At 38.5% G+C, this 19,829-nt stretch overlaps 1 protein-coding gene across 1 annotated transcript in view; it reads left to right on the top strand.

Annotated features, from left to right (window-relative positions):
• Sap-r (prosaposin) overlaps positions 1-19,829 on the top strand; it is a 71,354-nt gene that overhangs the window by 16,713 nt on the left and 34,812 nt on the right. Inside the window, exons 3-7 of the mRNA XM_070093598.1 lie at positions 8,943-9,024; positions 15,251-15,398; positions 15,851-16,051; positions 16,354-16,488; positions 17,042-17,183. Of these exons, the coding sequence (XP_069949699.1) occupies positions 8,943-9,024; positions 15,251-15,398; positions 15,851-16,051; positions 16,354-16,488; positions 17,042-17,183 (708 nt within the window). The remainder of the gene's footprint in view (positions 1-8,942; positions 9,025-15,250; positions 15,399-15,850; positions 16,052-16,353; positions 16,489-17,041; positions 17,184-19,829) is intronic.

The raw sequence follows: 19,829 nt of genomic DNA, 5'->3' as shown, positions 1-19,829 counted from the left end.
AGGACAAAACCTTGCCAATAAAATCCCAAGCTCAGATACCCCACCAAATGACTACCTCACCGGCAACTACCCGAACACACTGTTCCTAGCTCCGACTAACCCATACGAAGTCTCCCTTATTATCAACGCACTAAAAAACAAGGCAGGAGATTTAAATACCTTACCACCCTTTATATACAAAAAAGTGTCACAAGTGCTATCACCAATCATTGCAACACTCTTTAACAAATCCATTGAATCCTCCAGCTTCCCTACAGTACTCAAAGTAGCAAGGGTCACCCCGATCCACAAAGGAGGAGACCAAACAGAGTTGAATATCTATAGGCCAATATCCAACTTACACCCTCTCTCAAAAATCTTCGAAAAATTAATTCATAAACGAATCTACTCCTACCTTATCTCCCAAAACATACTCAACCCCTGCCAATTTGGATTCAGGCCTAATAAAAATACTAATGATGCTATTGTACACATGCTAGAACATATATACACTGCAATAGAGAAAAAAGAAGTCCCACTGGGGATCTTCATTGACTTACGTAAAGCTTTTGATACAGTTGACCATGACTTGCTCCACGTAAAATTGTCACACTATGGTATAAGAGGGCACTCCCTCAACTACCTCAAGTCATACCTCAGCAACAGAAGCCAATATGTGTACGCAAATGGGGCAAACTCTTCTGCACAACCAATTACAGTTGGTGTCCCACAGGGAAGTGTCCTTGGCCCTCTTCTCTTTCTCCTATACATAAATGACCTACCAAATGCTTCGCAATTACTCAAACCCACACTATTTGCAGATGACACTACATACGTCTTCTCCCACCCGAGCCCAGTCACGCTAGCCAATACTGTAAATACCGAATTACAGAAAATATCTACCTGGATGAGGACTAACAAACTTACACTAAACATTGACAAAACCTACTTCATTCAGTTTGGTAACAGAGCTACAGATGTCCCTCTTAACATAATGATAAACGGATCACCTATCACAAAGCTAACAGAGGGAAAATTCTTAGGAATCCACCTTGATAATAGACTCAAATTTCATACACATATACAATAAATTTCTAAAAAAATTTCCAAGACTGTAGGCATACTATCGAAGATACGGTACTATGCTCCACAGTCAGCCCTCCTGGCCCTATATCACTCACTTATTTACCCCTATCTCACCTATGGAATTTGTGCATGGGGCTCAACAACAATTAACCATCTCAGACCACTAATTACCCAACAAAAGGCTGCAGTTAGAATGATAACAAATTCTCACTACAGGCAGCACACTCCACCAATATTCAATACACTAAACCTACTCACCATACAAAACATCCATACTTATTACTGCACCTATTACATACATAGAACACTTAACTCTGATATTAACCCTCCCCTCAAACATCTCCTTGCCAACCTCAACAGAACACATGACCATAACACAAGGCAAAGATCACTCTTTGATGTTCCTCGTGTCCATCTCACACTATGCAAAAACTCAATGCACATAAAAGGCCCTAAAATCTGGAATTCATTACCTGTAAATATAAAAGAAACACTACCTGTTTATAAATTCAAGTCTCTTCTCAAAGATCACTTACTCACCCAAAACCAAATAAATACTGAATAACTCGACCTTATAAATTGTATATCTTAAATGTTTCTCACAATTATATCGCATAAATGTTAAACCTAAAACCCAATCTAACTTTACTATTTTTTTAAATAAACTACCTAACAGAATTCTCCATACGACTGAATGTACAATAATGCATGCAACCATATGACCTGTCTTTGTAATACTCACTTGTACTTTATAGTAATCTGTTTACATTAATGTTTTATCACTGATTTCATCATTGCTTAGTTAATCTTAAGTTAATTTTAAGCCAGCCCGTAATGCTATGTATAGTATAAGTGGCTTTGGCATGCTGCTCTTATCTGTATTTTTTTTTTGTACCTCTGTATGTGTGCTCAAATTGTAATAAATAAATAAATAAATAAAATAAAAAAAGATCTACTTTTTTTTACGTACTTTCAGATGTTGAAAAAGCGTATATATACGTTTGGACCGTTAAGGGTTAAATAAAGGTGGCTTTAATTCATGGGCACATACCATCCCATTAAGAAACACAGGCACACAGATTGTCTCTCATTATTCATTTTCTTTATAGTTGATAATTCATGAAGTATACTAGGAGTTTCATTGTTTGTGGCTTGGTTAGCAAGGGGTGAAAAATTTGGCATGTTTCTTTACACCTGCTGCCCTATGTTCAAATAAGTACCTGTGTGTTAACCAACTGTTGTGGGTCACATCCTGGGGGATAAAATTAAAAGGACCCCAGTGGAAAAAAGACAGTCCGCAATGATATGATGATTTTACTGGGGTATCGTGGGTGGCTAGCCCTCTGGATTAAAAATCAAAGCAAAATCTCAACTTATCTGAAATTTACTGGTAATAAAAATACTTCAAAATGCTATTTATAAAAAATAGATATTGTACCGTATTTATATTTTTTCTCCAATACATACATACATACATACATACAGTACATGGGAGGTAGCAGGTTGGTAGACAGCGACTGCCCAGGGAGGAACTATCATCCAGCCAAGCGAGTGTAAAACGGAAGCCTGTATAATTGTTTTATATGATGGTAGGATTGCTGGTGTCTTTTCTGTCTCAAACATTCAAGATTTCAGATACGCTTTGCTACTTCTTACACTTAGGTCACACTGCACATGCATGTACAAGCATATATATATACATACCCCTCTGGATTTTCTTCTACTTTCTAATTAGTCCTTGTTCTTTTTTATTTCCACTTATCTCCAAGGGGAAGTGGAACAGAATTCTTCCTCTGTAAGCCATACTTGTCATAAGAGGTGACTAAAATGCCGGGAGCAAGGGGCTAGTAACCCCTTCTGTATATACAGTCCCCATCCCTTTATCCGAAATTCTGGAATTTGAAAAGTTCCGAAAACCAAAGCTTTTTTTTTTTTTGTGGAGGTGCTACTTCGTCAGATGTCATGCACCTTCCTTGGTTGGATAAACATGTTAGGTTGGATAAACATATTAGGTTGGATAAGCATATTAGGTTGGATAAACACATGAGTAAGAGGAGTTGGATTTGAGTGGGACTTGCACATGAGTAAATAGATTTATGAAAGCTTATTCCTTGGGTAGCACTGAAAATTGCATTTGGCAAATATTCTGTTAGTGGAATGGATTGTGAAGGACTTCTCTCAGTAACCATACTAGGTAGACTGTTCCACTTATCAACATAAGAACCTAAGAAAGGAGGAACACTGCAGTAGGCCTATTGGCCCATACTTGGCAGGTCCTTACAAAATAAACGCTACCCAAGCAATAAGCGTTGACAATTCCATTTACTCAAGGTCAGCAATTGTTGGTCTTGAACAATGTGCATTTATCAGTAAGCAAGATATTATGGTAATTTACTCAGTTAAAGGGAAATTGCTTAGGCAGAAACCTAAGATAATAAGACAGATGACATTTGAAGTCTTTAAAAATGCTGTCTGTCAATTGTCTTGACAGTCATGTTCCTGGTCTATAATTATCCCATTATTTCATTTATCAATATATTACGCTATAAATAAACCGTAGTAATATTTGTAGTCCTTAATTATCACACTTAGTGTGAGTATTCATACATTTTTGCTGCAGTGTTAATGTTTGATTATGGGATGCTGTCCTAGACCCCACCTTCATTCTGAAATTCGAAACACTGCTGGCCCCAAGGGCTTCGGATAAAAGGATGGGGACTGTATTATGAAATTTAAAAAGAAACTTTGTTTTTCTTTTTTTGGCAGCCCTGCCTTGGTGGGATATGGCCAGTGCATTGAAGAAAGAAAGATATACAGTACAAATCTGGCAATCAGACATCCGGTTCCATCAGTTATTCGGCACTAATTTTGGCTATCATAATTTCAAATTTCCAGGGTCGCCTCACCAACCTTCTGATACTGTCTGGTGGTGCTACTTGCTGCACAAGTCATTCCAATTTCTTTTTCTCCATTTATTATTATAACCTGCGTACTCTTAGCCCTAGCCATGGTTCCAACGAATAAAAGAAATGCTTCTCATTGTGTAAAGCACCTACACAGTACATTGTCCATTAAAGATAAGGTGGCTTTGAAGCCACTGTCAGTTGCTATGACCTCAGCCCCATTGATGCAGGGGAATACTGTATGCTCTATTATTATGCTAATATCAACACTACAACTTATTTGCCTATCACAGTTGATGTAATATGACATAATAAACAATATAAATAACATAAAAACATGTTAAATACTTCAGAATGAATAATATTTGGCATAATAACGAGCAGTTCGACGGAGGTATGAAGAGGACATGGGATACAAGTACCATTCTCCTATCCCTGTCTTGGGGGCTTATACTAGAGAAAACGGAGTATAGCACAGGGCTATCTGTGATATACACTTGTACTGCACCATAAAACTAAAACAAAAAAGCTATTTTCTCTACATAGATTGTCACACATAGCAGCATATGTGTAGAGAACCTAGGATAACCCAAAAAAGTCAGACGAAGTGGCTTATTTCTAGTACCTGGCTTGGGCTAGCCATATATGATTTTTGGTAAATATTTTTTTCTCAGGTAGTAGGTTGGTAGACAGCAACCACCCAGGGAAGTACTACCGTCCTGCCAGATGACTGTGAAACAAAAACCTGTAACTGTTTTGCATGATGGTAGGATTGCTGGTTTCTTTTTCTGTCTCATAAACACGCTAAGATAACAGGGATATCTTGCTACTCCTACTTACACTTTGGTCACACTTCACAGACACGCACATGCATATATATATATACATACATCTAGGTTTTTCTCCTTTTTCTAAATAGCTCTTGTTCTTTTTTATTTCTTCTATTGTCCATGGGGAAGTGGAAAAGAATCTTTCCTCCGTAAGCCATGCGTGTCGTATGAGGCGACTAAAATGCCGGGAGCAATGGGCTAGTAACCCCTTCTCCTGTATACAATTACTAAAAAAGAGAAGAAGAAAAACTTTATAAAACTGGGTTGCTTAAATGTGCGTGGATGTAGTGCGGATGACAAGAAACAGATGATTGCTGATGTTATGAATGAAAAGAAGTTGGATGTCCTGGCCCTAAGCGAAACAAAGCTGAAGGGGGTAGGAGAGTTTCAGTGGGGAGAAATAAATGGGATTAAATCTGGAGTATCTGAGAGAGTTAGAGCAAAGGAAGGGGTAGCAGTAATGTTAAATGATCAGTTATGGAAGGAGAAAAGAGAATATGAATGTGTAAATTCAAGAATTATGTGGATTAAAGTAAAGGTTGGATGCGAGAAGTGGGTCATAATAAGCGTGTATGCACCTGGAGAAGAGAGGAATGCAGAGGAGAGAGAGAGATTTTGGGAGATGTTAAGTGAATGTATAGGAGCCTTTGAACCAAGTGAGAGAGTAATTGTGGTAGGGGACTTGAATGCTAAAGTAGGAGAAACTTTTAGAGAGGGTGTGGTAGGTAAGTTTGGGGTGCCAGGTGTAAATGATAATGGGACCCCTTTGATTGAACTTTGTATAGAAAGGGGTTTAGTTATAGGTAATACATATTTTAAGAAAAAGAGGATAAATAAGTATACACGATATGATGTAGGGCGAAATGACAGTAGTTTGTTGGATTATGTATTGGTAGATAAAAGACTGTTGAGTAGACTTCAGGATGTACATGTTTATAGAGGGGCCACAGATATATCAGATCACTTTCTAGTTGTAGCTACACTGAGAGTAAAAGGTAGATGGGATACAAGGAGAAAAGAAGCATCAGGGAAGAGAGAGGTGAAGGTTTATAAACTAAAAGAGGAGGCAGTTAGGGTAAGATATAAACAGCTATTGGAGGATAGATGGGCTAATGAGAGCATAGGCAATGGGGTCGAAGAGGTATGGGGTAGGTTTAAAAATGTAGTGTTAGAGTGTTCAGCAGAAGTTTGTGGTTACAGGAAAGTGGGTGCAGGAGGGAAGAGGAGCGATTGGTGGAATGATGATGTAAAGAGAGTAGTAAGGGAGAAAAAGTTAGCATATGAGAAGTTTTTACAAAGTAGAAGTGATGCAAGGAGGGAAGAGTATATGGAGAAAAAGAGAGAAGTTAAGAGAGTGGTGAAGCAATGTAAAAAGAGAGCAAATGAGAGAGTGGGTGAGATGTTATCAACAAATTTTGTTGAAAATAAGAAAAAGTTTTGGAGTGAGATTAACAAGTTAAGAAAGCCTAGAGAACAAATGGATTTGTCAGTTAAAAATAGGAGAGGAGAGTTATTAAATGGAGAGTTAGAGGTATTGGGAAGATGGAAGGAATATTTTGAGGAATTGTTAAATGTTGATGAAGATAGGGAAGCTGTGATTTCGTGTATAGGGCAAGGAGGAATAACATCTTGTAGGAGTGAGGAAGAGCCAGTTGTGAGTGTGGGGGAAGTTCGTGAGGCAGTAGGTAAAATGAAAGGGGGTAAGGCAGCCGGGATTGATGGGATAAAGATAGAAATGTTAAAAGCAGGTGGGGATATAGTTTTGGAGTGGTTGGTGCAATTATTTAATAAATGTATGGAAGAGGGTAAGGTACCTAGGGATTGGCAGAGAGCATGCATAGTTCCTTTGTATAAAGGCAAAGGGGATAAAAGAGAGTGCAAAAATTATAGGGGGATAAGTCTGTTGAGTGTACCTGGTAAAGTGTATGGTAGAGTTATAATTGAAAGAATTAAGAGTAAGACGGAGAATAGGATAGCAGATGAACAAGGAGGCTTTAGGAAAGGTAGGGGGTGTGTGGACCAGGTGTTTACAGTGAAACATATAAGTGAACAGTATTTAGATAAGGCTAAAGAGGTCTTTGTGGCATTTATGGATTTGGAAAAGGCGTATGACAGGGTGGATAGGGGGGCAATGTGGCAGATGTTGCAAGTGTATGGTGTAGGAGGTAGGTTACTGAAAGCAGTGAAGAGTTTTTACGAGGATAGTGAGGCTCAAGTTAGAGTATGTAGGAAAGAGGGAAATTTTTTCCCAGTAAAAGTAGGCCTTAGACAAGGATGTGTGATGTCACCGTGGTTGTTTAATATATTTATAGATGGGGTTGTAAGAGAAGTAAATGCGAGGGTCTTGGCAAGAGGCGTGGAGTTAAAAGATAAAGAATCACACACAAAGTGGGAGTTGTCACAGCTGCTCTTTGCTGATGACACTGTGCTCTTGGGAGATTCTGAAGAGAAGTTGCAGAGATTGGTGGATGAATTTGGTAGGGTGTGCAAAAGAAGAAAATTAAAGGTGAATACAGGAAAGAGTAAGGTTATGAGGATAACAAAAAGATTAGGTGATGAAAGATTGAATATCAGATTGGAGGGAGAGAGTATGGAGGAGGTGAACGTATTCAGATATTTGGGAGTGGACGTGTCAGCGGATGGGTCTATGAAAGATGAGGTGAATCATAGAATTGATGAGGGAAAAAGAGTGAGTGGTGCACTTAGGAGTCTGTGGAGACAAAGAACTTTGTCCTTGGAGGCAAAGAGGGGAATGTATGAGAGTATAGTTTTACCAACGCTCTTATATGGGTGTGAAGCGTGGGTGATGAATGTTGCAGCGAGGAGAAGGCTGGAGGCAGTGGAGATGTCATGTCTGAGGGCAATGTGTGGTGTGAATATAATGCAGAGAATTCGTAGTTTGGAAGTTAGGAGGAGGTGCGGGATTACCAAAACTGTTGTCCAGAGGGCTGAGGAAGGGTTGTTGAGGTGGTTCGGACATGTAGAGAGAATGGAGCGAAACAGAATGACTTCAAGAGTGTATCAGTCTGTAGTGGAAGGAAGGCGGGGTAGGGGTCGGCCTAGGAAGGGTTGGAGGGAGGGGGTAAAGGAGGTTTTGTGTGCGAGGGGCTTGGACTTCCAGCAGGCATGCGTGAGCGTGTTTGATAGGAGTGAATGGAGACAAATGGTTTTTAATACTTGACGTGCTGTTGGAGTGTGAGCAAAGTAACATTTATGAAGGGATTCAGGGAAACCGGCAGGCCGGACTTGAGTCCTGGAGATGGGAAGTACAGTGCCTGCACTCTGAAGGAGGGATGTTAATGTTGCAGTTTAAAAACTGTAGTGTAAAGCACCCTTCTGGCAAGACAGTGATGGAGTGAATGATGGTGATAGTTTTTCTTTTTCGGGCCACCCTGCCTTGGTGGGAATCGGCCGGTGTGATAATAAAAAAAAAAAAAAAATTTTTTTCTCAGTTGTTTGTTATTGAAACTTGGGTAATGTATGATCGAAAGATCCTTCTTAACGTACACCAATAATAAAAAAAAAGGGCGATAAATAAGGGAGTTCATTTCTCAGCCACTAGCTGCCTCTTTACTGTATATTTTCATATGGTTTTTATGGTTGTAGTCTCGTTTTTTTTTTTTAGTCTCGTTTGATAGAATGGAAGATATATTACAGAAATAGATATGATTTTGATTGGTTTCACAATGAAAAGTACCTTGAAATTTAACTCAAAGTAGAAGAAATGTTCGATTTTTGCCAATGTTCAATGAACTTTGTGTAAGTAAAGTTGGTTAATTTTATTAAGTGTATTCTAACTTAACCACTCTGTAATCCAGCAAACTCGGTAATCTGACACACTTCAGTTCCCAATGATGCCAGAGTTGTGGAGGACCTGTACTGTATATAAGGATGTACTTCGACTTTTTTTTTGCATGCGTAGTGTTTTAAGTCTCTCTATAATATACACAAGTGTAGATTTTGACATTACCTTTACCCCTCCTGGTTGCTTATTTATATTACAGCATGTAGTAGTCCATATGTATTTGTTGTATGTTAGGTCTATAGGGTCATGATGTGTGTGTGTGTGTGCAATATTCACTTTGTAAATACTGTACTGTATTAGTTGTAAATTGATAGCAATTTTATTTTTTACTTGAAACAGCTTGTGTGCTGCCAGGAGAGTGTGCTTTGGTTGGTGTGCATAAGTGTACCTACGGCCCTGGTTACTGGTGTGATTCGCTCTTGTAAGTTTTCCTTTTTTTTTTTTTTTTTTCCTGTCTTGTGACAAGATATATGTCATGTTATTTATTTATTATTTATTATCACACCGGCCGATTCCCACCAAGGCAGGGTGGCCCGAAAAAGAAAAACTTTCACCATCATTCACTCCATCACTGTCTTGCCAGAAGGGTGCTTTACACTACAGTTTTTAAACTGCAACATTAACACCCCTCCTTCAGAGTGCAGGCACTGTACTTCCCATCTCCAGGACTCAAGTCCGGCCTGCCGGTTTCCCTGAATCCCTTCATAAATGTTACTTTGCTCACACTCCAACAGCACGTCAAGTATTAAAAACCATTTGTCTCCATTCACTCCTATCAAACACGCTCACGCATGCCTGCTGGAAGTCCAAGCCCCTCGCACACAAAACCTCCTTTACCCCCTCCCTCCAACCCTTCCTAGGCCGACCCCTACCCCGCCTTCCTTCCACTACAGACTGATACACTCTTGAAGTCATTCTGTTTCGCTCCATTCTCTCTACATGTCCGAACCACCTCAACAACCCTTCCTCAGCCCTCTGGACAACAGTTTTGGTAATCCCGCACCTCCTCCTAACTTCCAAACTACGAATTCTCTGCATTATATTCACACCACACATTGCCCTCAGACATGACATCTCCACTGCCTCCAGCCTTCTCCTCGCTGCAACATTCATCACCCACGCTTCACACCCATATAAGAGCGTTGGTAAAACTATACTCTCATACATTCCCCTCTTTGCCTCCAAGGACAAAGTTCTTTGTCTCCACAGACTCCTAAGTGCACCACTCACTCTTTTTCCCTCATCAATTCTATGATTCACCTCATCTTTCATAGACCCATCCGCTGACACGTCCACTCCCAAATATCTGAATACGTTCACCTCCTCCATACTCTCTCCCTCCAATCTGATATTCAATCTTTCATCACCTAATCTTTTTGTTATCCTCATAACCTTACTCTTTCCTGTATTCACCTTTAATTTTCTTCTTTTGCACACCCTACCAAATTCATCCACCAATCTCTGCAACTTCTCTTCAGAATCTCCCAAGAGCACAGTGTCATCGGCAAAGAGCAGCTGTGACAACTCCCACTTTGTGTGTGATTCTTTATCTTTTAACTCCACGCCTCTTGCCAAGACCCTCGCATTTACTTCTCTTACAACCCCATCTATAAATATATTAAACAACCACGGTGACATCACACATCCTTGTCTAAGGCCTACTTTTACTGGGAAAAAATTTCCCTCTTTCCTACATACTCTAACTTGAGCCTCACTATCCTCGTAAAAACTCTTCACTGCTTTCAGTAACCTACCTCCTACACCATACACTTGCAACATCTGCCACATTGCCCCCCTATCCACCCTGTCATACGCCTTTTCCAAATCCATAAATGCCACAAAGACCTCTTTAGCCTTATCTAAATACTGTTCACTTATATGTTTCACTGTAAACACCTGGTCCACACACCCCCTACCTTTCCTAAAGCCTCCTTGTTCATCTGCTATCCTATTCTCCGTCTTACTCTTAATTCTTTCAATTATAACTCTACCATACACTTTACCAGGTACACTCAACAGACTTATCCCCCTATAATTTTTGCACTCTCTTTTATCCCCTTTGCCTTTATACAAAGGAACTATGCATGCTCTCTGCCAATCCCTAGGTACCTTACCCTCTTCCATACATTTATTAAATAATTGCACCAACCACTCCAAAACTATATCCCCACCTGCTTTTAACATTTCTATCTTTATCCCATCAATCCCGGCTGCCTTACCCCCTTTCATTTTACCTACTGCCTCACGAACTTCCCCCACACTCACAACTGGCTCTTCCTCACTCCTACAAGATGTTATTCCTCCTTGCCCTATACACGAAATCACAGCTTCCCTATCTTCATCAACATTTAACAATTCCTCAAAATATTCCTTCCATCTTCCCAATACCTCTACCTCTCCATTTAATAACTCTCCTCTCCTATTTTTAACTGACAAATCCATTTGTTCTCTAGGCTTTCTTAACTTGTTAATCTCACTCCAAAACTTTTTCTTATTTTCAACAAAATTTGTTGATAACATCTCACCCACTCTCTCATTTGCTCTCTTTTTACATTGCTTCACCACTCTCTTAACTTCTCTCTTTTTCTCCATATACTCTTCCCTCCTTGCATCACTTCTACTTTGTAAAAACTTCTCATATGCTAACTTTTTCTCCCTTACTACTCTCTTTACATCATCATTCCACCAATCGCTCCTCTTCCCTCCTGCACCCACTTTCCTGTAACCACAAACTTCTGCTGAACACTCTAACACTACATTTTTAAACCTACCCCATACCTCTTCGACCCCATTGCCTATGCTCTCATTAGCCCATCTATCCTCCAATAGCTGTTTATATCTTACCCTAACTGCCTCCTCTTTTAGTTTATAAACCTTCACCTCTCTCTTCCCTGATGCTTCTATTCTCCTTGTATCCCATCTACCTTTTACTCTCAGTGTAGCTACAACTAGAAAGTGATCTGATATATCTGTGGCCCCTCTATAAACATGTACATCCTGAAGTCTACTCAACAGTCTTTTATCTACCAATACATAATCCAACAAACTACTGTCATTTCGCCCTACATCATATCGTGTATACTTATTTATCCTCTTTTTCTTAAAATATGTATTACCTATAACTAAACCCCTTTTTATACAAAGTTCAATCAAAGGGCTCCCATTATCATTTACACCTGGCACCCCAAACTTACCTACCACACCCTCTCTAAAAGTTTCTCCTACTTTAGCATTCAAGTCCCCTACCACAATTACTCTCTCACTTGGTTCAAAGGCTCCTATACATTCACTTAACATCTCCCAAAATCTCTCTCTCTCCTCTGCATTCCTCTCTTCTCCAGGTGCATACACGCTTATTATGACCCACTTCTCGCATCCAACCTTTACTTTAATCCACATAATTCTTGAATTTACACATTCATATTCTCTTTTCTCCTTCCATAACTGATCATTTAACATTACTGCTACCCCTTCCTTTGCTCTAACTCTCTCAGATACTCCAGATTTAATCCCATTTATTTCCCCCCACTGAAACTCTCCTACCCCCTTCAGCTTTGTTTCGCTTAGGGCCAGGACATCCAACTTCTTTTCATTCATAACATCAGCAATCATCTGTTTCTTGTCATCCGCACTACATCCACGCACATTTAAGCAACCCAATTTTATAAAGTTTTTCTTCTTCTCTTTTTTAGTAATTGTATACAGGAGAAGGGGTTACTAGCCCATTGCTCCCGGCATTTTAGTCGCCTCATACGACACGCATGGCTTACGGAGGAAAGATTCTTTTCCACTTCCCCATGGACAATAGAAGAAATAAAAAAGAACAAGAGCTATTTAGAAAAAGGAGAAAAACCTAGATGTATGTATATATATATATGCATGTGCGTGTCTGTGAAGTGTGACCAAAGTGTAAGTCATGTAGGTACTGAAAAACACTAGATTTAAGAATTAGAGATAATGTGTGTGTGTGCTGGTGGATGCCAAGGTGCTTACAGTTTAAAACTCCAGTTTATTGCTTATTTTTTTTTTCGCAACTAATCCACACAATGAAGAAACTTTCAGATCACATTTCAGTCTCTCCTGAACTTTTTTTTCACAAAACATAGTATCAGAACTTTTTTTTCTGCATTTTCTTACACACATTCATTTGAATGTATAGTAATAATATTGAGAGTAGGGAGGTATTGAAAGCCGTGACGTGCTTCCCATCGGTGAAAAAGTGCTAATTATCTACCTATTGTGTGTAATTTATCGACTAGGTCTGGAACGTATTACCCACATATATGGAGGGCTACTGTGTACATATGATTATGTGGTATTATGAAGTAGGATTGTTTTATCTATATTGATTTGAAATTGCATAATAAAAGAACTGCTGTAGATCTACTGGTCAATGAGAAGCAGATTCTATTTATGCCCAACTGTTTTTTCTTCAGTTAGATCTACAGTAATTTTGATAAGTGCAGTACAGCCTCTCCTCGCTTACCGATGTACTCGTTTACTGATGACTCAGACTTATGATGGGCTCTGACCGGTATGCATACCTAAATAATGTATATTAGAGCTGATTTCCTCTGTTCTGTTTATTGTAATACAAAGCACATACACTACTGTATAAACATTTAACCCTTTCAGGGTCCATGCTGTAGTTCTATGGCTTTGAGTTGAAGGTCTAAACCGTAGATCTACACCATGAGCTCAGCTCACTCTGATAAGCTGTGAACAGTAAATTTGGGCCTACATATGAGAGAATACATCTATGTGGTATGTGTGTGCACCACATAAAACAAATCCTGCAGCACATAGTGCATGAGAGAAAAAAACTGAGACCGTAATTTTCGATTAAAACAACGACTTTGCAGTGTTTTTCATATGTTTTTTATAGTTGTATTTGCGATTTCTTGGTCTCATTTGATAGAATGGGAGAGATATTACAGAAATAGAGATGGTTTTGATTGGTTTTCGTACTGGAAATGGCTCAATGTAGTGGAAATGTTAAATTTTTGCCGATGTTCAAGAGTAAACAAACGACCTCAAACTTCTAATACACGCCAGCTGGTGGGTCTAATATACGTTCACAAATATGGTGATATTATTTATACAATTATTACAATATTGCATAATAGTAAATCTTCTATTTTTTGGTTTGAATAAAAATTCATTGTGAATAAAAAATCAAAATGGAATTCATTTGTAAAGCCAGAAAAACTAACTACATAATGAGCAGAGGAAATGTTAGTCTAGTGCCACAAATGCCTGCATTGTTTATTCTGGACCCTATATTGAAACTGGAATATTTTGAACTTTGCATTAAACTGGCCAAATTACCAATTTCCGATCACTATTTTGTAGTTGAAACAGTTGACTTGTTGATTTCTTGTCCTCGATCGATAGATTAGAAATAATATTAGTGAAATAGCTAAGAATTTGGTCGACTGGAATAATGTAATTGCCATAAAATGGGAATCAGTCGGCAAAATCGCCGATGAGTAAATATCGCTGACACATCAAAATTCGCAAGAGCATAATTTCGTCAGTTTTTCATCAAATTTCGTACTTTTTGTTTTATTACCTTCAGAAAAAGATTCTCTACCATTTCATAAGAAAAAATAACAATTTTTTTTTTTTAAATTCTTGGACGCTGGTGCACACTTCGAAATTTGACCTCTGGACCCTGAAAGGGTTAAAAATATACCAGAAATGCTATAAATGGTGCAAAGGTGACATTAAAACATTATCAAAGATGGTTAACACAAACCCACTACCATTATGGTATGCTCCTCACTTAGCGACAAATTCATTTACCGACAAGGTCTCGGGAACAGAACTCCGTCATTACATGAGTAGAGGCCGTGTTATGATAATGCCCATATTTTACACAAGTTGAAATTCAATTTATGAAGTAATATCCTTGCACATTTTCATTTTTTTCAACAAACTGGCCATATCCTACCAAGGCAGGGTGACCTAAAAGAAAAACGAAAGTTTAAATTTTTAAACTTAGTAATGTATGCAGGAGAAGGGGTTACTAGTCCCTTGCTCCCACATTCTTATATAGTATAAATAATGTATTACAGTGCTTGTACCAATTAGGATAGGCTGGAATGGGCAGTGATAAGTGCTTTCGAAGGTTAATGATTTGATAAAATGGTGTAGTAAGTTAGGAGTTACTACAGAGTGTATGAATTGAGTGAGGGAGGAATTTTAATTAGACAAAGAGAAGATTTGCAGTACAGTGGGTTAGAATATTTAATTTTTGTGTAGTATATGGTAATTTGGTGTTTGTGTGGCAAGTTCTCTTTTTAAATTTGGTTAACACATGTTTTTTCATTTTGGAGGCTGGTAATGAGGATCTGCTGTGACATGTCATTAAGTGAAATTGTTTGTGAAATTGTTGTATTACTCAACAAAATTAGTTAAATCAGGCAAATTGGCATTCTGCTAGTCATCACTTTATTTAAAAAATATTAATAATCTGCAGATTTTAGTTTTGAAATTTAATTAATCCCCTGAAATATACACACTTTCACTGATGCAGATTTGATGGTAAGCCTAGCACCACTTATACTTCTTTACTGTCAAAGCAGAATTTGTTGTTTATTGTAACTTTTAGATTTTTCTGGCTTATTGATTAATCTTTATCCCAGCAATGCAAAGGAGTGCAGCGCTGTTAAACACTGCATCCAGACTGTATGGGAGAAGCAGAGGCTGCCGGAAGACAATGATGACATCTGCACAATTTGTAAGAACATGGTTCAGGAGGCAAGAGACCAGCTCCTCAGCAATGAAACTCAGGTAGAACTCTAACCCATTATCCATCTTTTGGTTGTATAATACAGCATTGGAACACTTTAATTCTGTGACTGTTTAATATTATTCAAGCTGGTCACAATAAAAAAAAAACTCTAAATTGTATTTATTTTCTTAGCATAGTACATACTGCATTAGTGTGTTGTAGCACCAACATTAGCCCTGACTGTGACAAATTTTCACAACTTTTGGTAGTTTTTCCCTTCATACATGAGTAATTTATTTTCTCTTTAACCCTTAAACTCTCCAGACGTAGATCTATGTTCACGTGCATAGCGCTCCGACGTTTATTTTCTCCATTTGAAAGCATGTAAAAAAAACGTAGATCTATGTTTGGAGTGCTACACATGTCAACATAGATCTACGTTTGGACAGTTTAAGGGTTAATGAACTACAGTACAGTATAAGATTTTACTATTTAGGTATCTTTACAACAGGAGGAAATCCTTGAAGTCTTGGAAGGCTCATGCCGTTTGATTCCGCTCAGGGTGGTGTCCAATGAATGTGTCGATGTTGTTGATGAGTACACTCCAGAACTGATTGACACATTAGCCTCAGCAATGAACCCTCAGATAGTCTGTGCAACTGCTGGCCTCTGCAACTCAATCAGAATTGACAGGTTGCTGCAACAATATCTGGTAAATAATTTTATTAATTTAAAACTTACATAAAGTAAACAGAGGAGGTAAATAAATGAAATATTACAGGAATTAAGCCTTATAATGAGGTGTATATGTCACCTGGTTTGAATACTATTCATTGTGCAACTTGTTACATTTATAATTAAAACTTGATATGCTAATTTGAGAAATGTTCATTATTGGTTCATCAGTGAAGCTGTTGTCATATTTTTAGGCTTTAGATATCAAAGGCATTATGACCATTTTATAGTTATTACAGTATTATACCAGTCTTTATATAGTGCATATCTAAATGGCAGGAAAATCACCCCGTCGAGTCCAACGAGATCATACCATCTCGACCAGTTCAGGATCCACAACCGGGCGATTGTGAATCCTGCAAGGATTTTGTTTCTCGAGTAATCCGCACAGTGAAGACCCATACCCGTAGCCAGGTAAGACTCGAATCTATATGTAATTACTACTCAAGCATAAGATGGTTTAATACTGCTTGACTTCAATAATTTAAATATGTGCCATAGTTAATAGTTGCTTGTATTACATATCTATGCTATTTTCATTATTCATATGAACCATATTTATTTATCATTCTATGCAAAAGAAATCGCTAAACTCACGTGGGTCGTACAGTTACTGTATTTAGTAATGTTAAATGTGTCCTTTGTTTTACTGTTTTAGCCTTAGTTTTGTGCTTTATCAAATACAGTAATGAATTCCACTTGATTGCAGAAAAGTAATGTGAATATATCTACTGAACAGAGATTTCATATGCCCTCATAATGAGTAATAAAACTTGATAATGTATTTAAAACTAGGAAGCCATCCAGGAAGATGGCCTATTTAATGTTTTGCACTCCAGATTTCCACTTGTTTTTTTCATCTCACTTGGATAGATTTTTACACAAACCAGCTTTTGTGGAGATGTACTCTAGATATATTGTTGATGACATGATTTTTATTATCAAAAAATTTCTTTTCTGCCTTCAGTTGATGGACCGCTTGCTTGCTATATGTGGACGTCTTGGATCTTTGTCTGATGGCTGTATGGCTCTTGTACAAGAAAATTTTGGTGATATCTACAATTTCCTCACAGAGCAATTGAACCCTGAAGATTTTTGTGACTTTATTGGTAAGTGTTATTTTAGGTAGGCATGGTGTATTCATACTGCATGCTATATGATACCAAAGTTCTAGTTGGTTATTGAAATACGTATGTTGGGGCGGTCTTGGGGGGGCAAATGATGTTAAAGAAGATAATTTTTTATCCAGGGTATCTAAGTGGTGTAATAATTTAGTAAAAAGTTCTCTATCATCTAAAGCCTTTTGCTTCACAATCTGAAACTAAATAATCTGCTAAGACCTGTAATACTGTACTTCATATCAAAGTGCCACTTTCTGAAATACCTTTTTTTTTTTTCTATAGTTTTCCAATTATAAATGTATTCATGGAAAAAAACAAGTCTGAGCCATACCTGTGATTGATTTGATAGATTTTCAAAAGCTTGGTGATCACTTAAACAGCCCAGCTTTTGTTGCCCACTGCTTGCAGGCCTAGATAGCCATTGCATTCTGGCTGATAAGGCATAGCCTGCAAAAAATCTTAGTTTTGAAGACTACATATCTAAAGACAATATTTCTTATTTTGAAATACTGTCTTGTCATTGTCAAATGGAAGTGAAAGAGGCATCCCTTATGCTCTTACCCAATGGAAATTTGAGCCTCCAGTGCTCCTTGTTCTGATTAAACCCACTTGGGTTTAGCACTTTATATAACAATCTTGACTCAAGATAATTAAATGTCAACCTTTTTTAATTGTGGTTATTGTACCCTTTCTTTACTCTCTGAAACCTTGGGTAGTTTCAGGTTTGGGTTGGATAGGTGCACGAGTGAGAGGGGTTGGATTTAGGTGGGACTTGCGTGTGGGAGTGGATGGAGTTGTCGAAGCTTGTTTATGGGTGGCATTGAAAATTGGGTTGGGCAAATATTTTGTTAGTGGGATGGATTGTAAAAGACCTGCCTAGTATGGGCCAACAGGCCTGCTGCAGTGTTCCTCCTTTCTTATGTTCTTGTGTTCTAGTAAAGATGGGAATTTTTCAATTTTGTTTACATAATTAAAAGGTTTACAGTACAGAAAACACTGAAAAAGTACAGGAAGACATAAACAGGGTTTTCCAGTGGGCAGTGGAGAACAACATGACATTCAGTGGTGATAGTTCCAGCTGCTTAGATATGAAAAGAATGAAGAACTCAAAAGGAGCACTATATACAAAACTCGAGAGGGTCACCAAATGGAGTGTGAGGAACCTGTAAAAGACGTAGGAATAATTATGTCAGCGGACCTTTCTTTTAAAGGCCATAACCAGACAAAGATCACGTTAGTACTCCCTCACTTAGAATATTGCTCAGTGCTGATGGCCCCGTTCAGGGCAGGAGAGATATCTGAGCTGGAACAAATAGAGATTGTTTACGGCTCACATTGAGCCTGTAAAGCACCTAAACTACTGGGAACGCCTGCAAGTCTTGAACATGTATTCATTGGAGCGGAGGAGAGGGAGGTACATGATAATACATACCTGGAAGGTACTCGAGGGCTTGGTCCCAAATCTGCACACTGCCATAAGAACATGCTGGAGTGGGAGATCTGGAAGGAAGTGTAAAATAAACCCAGTGAGGAGCAGGGGTGCGGTGGGGACAATAAGGGAACACTGTATCAATGTCTGGGGTCCCAGACTGTTCAACATCTTACCAGAAGATACCAGAAACATGGCTGGAACCAGTGTAGAAGCCTTCAAGAGGAAACTGGACAAGTATCTTCACCAGGTGCCAGATCAGCCAGGCTGTGATGGATATGTGGGGAGCAGGCCTCCAGCAGCAACAGCCTGGTTGACAAGGCAAGCACCAGATGAACCTGACCCATGACCGGGCTCAGAGAGTAGGTAAACTCTCGAAACTCTTCAAAGGTATCAAAGGTATACTCAATCACTGATGACTCAGAGTTGCAACGGACTCTCTGACTGGTATGCTTACCTAAATAATATATATTAGAGCTGATTTCCTCTATTCTGTTAATTAAAATACACAGTACATACACTACTGTATAAACTTGCTTTCTTTCAACAAACCTGTTGTATCCCACCAAGGCAGGGTGGTCCAAAAAGAAAAACTAAAGTTTCTCTTCTTAACTTTAGTAATATATACAGGAGAAGGGGTTACTAGCCTCTTGCTCCCAGCATTTTAGTTGCCTCGTACAATGCGTGGCTTACAGAAGAAGAATTCTGTTTCACTTCCCCATGGAGATTAGAGGAAATAAACAAGGACAAGAACTAGTAAGAAAAATAGAAGAAACCCCAGAGGGGTGTGTATATATATGCTTGTACATGTGTAGTGTGACCTAAGTGTAAGTGGAAGTAGCAAGATGTACCTGAAATCTTGCATGTTTGAGACAGAAAAAAAGACACCAGCAATCCTACCATCATGTAAAACAATTACTGGCTTCAGTTTTACACTCGCTTGGCAGGACAGTAGTACTTTCCTGGGCGGTTGCTGTCTACCAACCTACTACGTACCTTGGTACTGTATAAACATTTAAATATATACCAGAAATGTTATAAATGGTGCAAGGGTGACAAAACAATATCAAAGATGGTTGACACAAACTCACTACTTAAGGATTAATTTGCTGATTTGAACCAGGACACTTGTTTGTAGTTTTTTAAATATTATTTTAGGAGTAGTAGGTTGGTAGATAACAACCACCCAGGGAGGTACTACCGTC

The sequence above is a fragment of the Cherax quadricarinatus genome, chromosome 43 (genome assembly GCF_038502225.1).
Source record: "Cherax quadricarinatus isolate ZL_2023a chromosome 43, ASM3850222v1, whole genome shotgun sequence".
In the NCBI taxonomy this organism is placed as follows: Eukaryota; Metazoa; Arthropoda; class Malacostraca; order Decapoda; family Parastacidae; genus Cherax; species Cherax quadricarinatus.
The sequence above is the reverse complement of the archived record's forward strand: the minus strand, read 5'-3'. Positions and strand labels throughout refer to the sequence as shown.